This window comes from Phaseolus vulgaris, chromosome 10, assembly GCF_000499845.2.
Source record: "Phaseolus vulgaris cultivar G19833 chromosome 10, P. vulgaris v2.0, whole genome shotgun sequence".
Lineage (NCBI taxonomy): Eukaryota > Viridiplantae > Streptophyta > Magnoliopsida > Fabales > Fabaceae > Phaseolus > Phaseolus vulgaris.
In genome coordinates, this window is record NC_023750.2 from 18,445,988 (window position 1) to 18,450,582 (window position 4,595).

General features: G+C 50.1%; 1 protein-coding gene across 1 annotated transcript; it reads right to left on the bottom strand.

Annotated features, from left to right (window-relative positions):
* Window positions 1-724: 724 nt before the first annotated feature.
* LOC137815986 (uncharacterized) lies at window positions 725-1,897 on the bottom strand. Its single transcript, XM_068619095.1, has one exon. It carries the CDS (start codon window positions 1,895-1,897, stop codon window positions 725-727), a length of 1,173 nt encoding a protein of 390 aa, XP_068475196.1.
* Window positions 1,898-4,595: the final 2,698 nt, after the last annotated feature.

Genomic DNA, 4,595 nt, shown 5'->3' on the forward strand with positions numbered 1-4,595 from the left:
ATCCGAAAGGCGCCTTTGCCCCTAGATGAGGGAACAGTGATCAAGTTATGCAAAGAAGAAAGGTAATATCGCTGAAACCCTATGGCGTGAAGGTTGAGACAGTGAAGGGGTTGTACGGCGAGTGCCAGATCAGAAGAGTTCCAGGCGATGACAGAAGTAGGGGGCACTTCACTTGGCAGATCAGGTAAACTGTATTTTAATACTAGTTTGAGTTAAAACCTGCTGCCTAATAAGTGATTTTACGTTAAGGTTTGTTACCTTAAGTTCACAAGTTTTATTGAATGTCATTGCCGAAGAGTTGATAGCTGCTCAAATTTACTTTGAGTTAACAGCTCGCTAAGTTTGTTATAAGTTTAGCAATTTGCTCGAGTTAGAAGCGGTATGTGGACGGTTAAGTTCAAGTATTGTTGAGTTCATGCAGTTGAGTAAGTTTCGCCAGTTATGTTAGTTAAACCAGTTGATTGTGCAGCAGATAAATTGGAAGATTATATATATATATATGCATATATGTGCACATGAGCATCGAACAGTTCGAACAAAATGAAAATTATTACAGAACAAGGTAAAGCATAAGAGTTTTCAAGGAGATAAGTCAATCGGGGGCACGATCTTGCCGTCCACCACCTCGTTGTACACTGAGAACTCAGAAAGATCGAGGTCAGGATATTTGCAAGCAAACTGCTCCAAAGCAGCGCCAAAGCCAGAAGTTAGAACCTGGGCAGCCTCAAGTATGAAGCTCGTCGATCTTCGTCTTGAACCCACTGTTCTCTTCACGAACCTGGGTGACTTCAAGCTCGAGCTCGTTGGCCTTCTTCTTGAGCCCGCTGTTCTCCTCGCGAACTCGAGCAAGCTCAGCAGCAGTTTCACTAAGTTCCTGGGAAGCCTTATCCCGATCTTGCTCAACCTTTCCTAGAAGGGTCTCTCTCTCGATTAACGTCTTCTTCAGGTTGGCCATCTTCTGAGCGTCAGTCTTCTTTGCCTCCTCCAGCGCGGCAATTTTTTCCCTCAGAGGGACGATCTTACTCTCCAGCTCGACGGCGTCTTGGAGTTTGTCATGAAGCTTCTTGTGCAGCTCTTTGTTGTCTTGTCGCACGCTCTGGAGCTCGTTCTTGAGGGCGTTTTCAACTCGCGAAAACTCCAAGCCTTGCATCATCATATCGCACTTGGTTTTTTTGGCTTCAGCTTTCGTGGTGCTTGCCACCTCCTGGTTGATCCGGTTGTCGAGCTCAAACTTCTCCAAGGAGTCTTTGAGCCCTTCGCCGACGATTTGGGGAAGACAATTGTCAACCATGGCACTTAGGCGCACGGTGAAGGACTTCAAAGATTCTTGAAGAGCAGCTGGGAGGCCTAAGGTTGCTGGTGGAGGCGAAGGTTGGTGTTCACCACCACCCTCGCAAGGTTGGACGATGGGGGGAGCTTCCAGGCGTGGTGGTGAGGCAGGAAGCTTCTCGGCAGCTTGTGAGGAGGCTTGCGTATCAGCAAGTTGCTCAGGAGCGGCCTCAGCAACTGAAGCGTTTGAAACGAGAACATCCCCAGCGAACTCGAATGGTGTGGAGGCGCTGGGGGGGTTCTCGATGAAGTTTGGAGCGGCGCTCTCAATTGTTGGGGGCTCGGTCACCGCCACCCTTGTCCTTTTGTAGATTAGCCCGTTCTCAGTGCTTTCATCCGCCTCTTCGTCAGATACTGCCCTGGGGGCTTTCCTTTTGGCCTTCTTAAGAGGTAGTTTTTTGCGTTGGGGAGCTGGAAGAGCGGCAGCAGCGAGTGGACCAACTGGTGGGGATTGGCCCTGGGCGGCGGCGATCTCCACAACAGAAGTCAGGATCGTTTGAGAGCCCGCCGCAAGCTTATGGGACCTAGCTATGGCGCGTAGCTCAGCCATCCTATCTTGTCCCAGCATCGTATCTGCAAAGGGGGCCAACAGTTATCAACTAGCACAGAGAATTGACAGGTAATAATGCATGAAGGAGTTTGAAACCATATGCGAAGTAGAACAGCAACATCAAAGTAGGAATGAGAAAATGCAAAGTCAAACTAGGGAAACTTGAAGGCTTAAGGGCAAACCTATGTGAAAGTCCAATTGGCTTTCATAGAACTCGAAGGAAACGATGGAGACAGTCGATAGGGTCACACCGGAAGAGGCTGAGCTTCTAGAAGCCGCACAAGTCCTTGTCGAGCTCCCCCATCTTTTCTGGCTCCCTACCCTTCCTGAAGCTCAGCTCCTTCTTCCCTTTGTTCACCCAATACAAGGGGAACCCGTCGAGAAGGGAAGGGTCTTGATCGTTGCAGCATACACGCACGAACTTCCCCTTCCAATCCTTATAGGATTGCTGGAAGATAGAAAGAATGGACCTCCCGGCGATCCCATTGAGGCTGACCCATAGACGACCACCCGGGTCCTTCGCCTCGAATAAGTAGAGGAACACATCCACCGAGGCCGGATGTCCTAAGTGTGCGCAGAGGATCTGGTAAGCCCGCACGAACGCCCAGCTGTTGGGATGGAGCTGGGTGGGGGCTATGTCGAGCTCGGTTAGGAGCTCCCTCTCAAACCTTGTAAAGGGAAACCGAAGCTTGACCTTCTTGAACATGGTGGTGTAGATGAAGCAGAAGGGGGCGTCGTCGCTCCCCTGATTGTCGGTGCAGATGGGCTCACCAAGAGGACAAGGATGCACAGACACTTTGTCATCATGCTCTTTGCTAAAAGATAGGTGTTCCTTATCACCTTTCTTGAGGGGAAGGATGTCGCGCTCGAAGTTGACGGATGAAGTCTCACCCAGCAAGGTCGCGGAGGCCCACGGGTATAGTCGTTTGTAATCTGGAAGAGGTTTCACCACCGCGCTGGTTTGTGGTGGGTTTTGTTGTGGTTGGCTAGGATGAGAGGACGCGGGTCTCGCGACTCGGTCGGAAGGGACGTTGGGACCCCTTGGGGGGTCGCGGGAAGAAGAAGGGTTTACCCTACGGGTTTTCGCCGGAGGGTTGCGAGGAGGTGGAGGAGGGTTTGGAGTGATTTTTGAGCGAGTCATCGAGGAAGCTGCAAGAAGACGAAAAGGTATAAGAATCCATAAACAGAAAGACTCGACAGAGGAGGAGAAGAGGGAAGAACAAGAGGGGCTCGCAGAGAAAAGTGCAGAAACCCTAAACGAAGAAAAGAGAAAACAAAGTAGAGAGAACATCCCACAACGTAAGCTCCAGACAAGTAATGGATGATGCAAACCGATCAAAATGCAGCAAATATCAGTAGGAGTGATAAAAAAGTTACCTTTAGATGATCACGAGAGTATTCAGAAAGATGGAGGTTGGGAGAATCGGAGCGTTCTCTGGAGCGTTTGAGAGCATGAAGAGAGGTAGAAGATAATGAAACAGTGAAATGGCGCGAAGTGTTTAAGAGTTTCGAAGAGTTTCGAACGTTGCGAGAAGCGCAAACGATAGTGAACAATGGCCGTTGATGGGTCCACGTGTCAAACGATCGAAGGAGGTGGTGAAATGTCAAGTCAGTGAATAGTTTTAGCGCCAACGCGCGAAGCCATGTAAGCCGTTGGATTTAAACCTCTTTAGTCTCCTCGCTGAACAAGTCGCAGCTCGAGACTAGTGGGCTTGTGTACCGACCAGGTCATCGGGTGTGATGATGTGTCTTGCACGCGCTCGGGTGGGGCGCGCTCAGTGGAACACGTAGGCTAGAAAAGATGAATGGTTCAGAAGTGGGCATAGTCGTCGATCGCTGAATTGGCGTTCTCCGATCTCCAGTGTGCGTAACCGGCGGTCACCAGAGTTACGTCACAGTCGCAGTATGAGAGTGCTAGGAGATCAGATGATCAGAGATCGCCGGGGAATGCTAGGAGATCGGGTGGTTTACACGCCGCCACAAGAAGCACATCGCCGGATCTCCCAGTAAACTTAGTTAAAGCTGTTGAAGGCTCAGAAGGGTAATTTCAAGCGTGTAAGTTCAGTAAGACGATTGTTGCACCAACATGGGGCATGAAGGTTGAGTGGGTTGGGGGGAACACCTTGCTCATCAGCGACAGGATTCCCAGAGTGGACATTCTTTGGTGGCAAGGTTTCCCCAGCTGGAACATACATGGCGTAGCACTAAGGAGGGTGCCACTTGCGACGAGCGATATCACAGAGATGATGCACTTTGTTGCATCCGATACTCGCCTCGTCAGGTGGTGTTTCATAGCGCATGGCGTGCTGGGTTACTCCTTGAGTTGAGGACTTAGCTGTGCGGCTGGTTATTACACAGATATAACGTTCAAGTTGCCCCAATCCAGATGACGACACGTGTAGGGTTGGATGTCACCAGTTACTCCAACCTAGATGATGACACGTGTAGGGTTGGGAGCAATAGAGAAATGACGCTCAAGTTGTCCTAGCTCACGACATGTGTAGGGTTGCGCGCTACCTGCTATCCCAGCCAGATGGCGACACGTGCAGGGCTGGATGCGAGCCACGCGTCCAAAAGCATAACGGCCTGGAGAGAGAAGAAACCTAGCTATAAAGGTAACCTTAACAGAATTTGCAGAGGTACGTTTTTCATACGGCTCATTCTGCTAGGGTTGTGTGCCTTTAGTACGATCCTACAGAGCATATTTTCTCTTAGT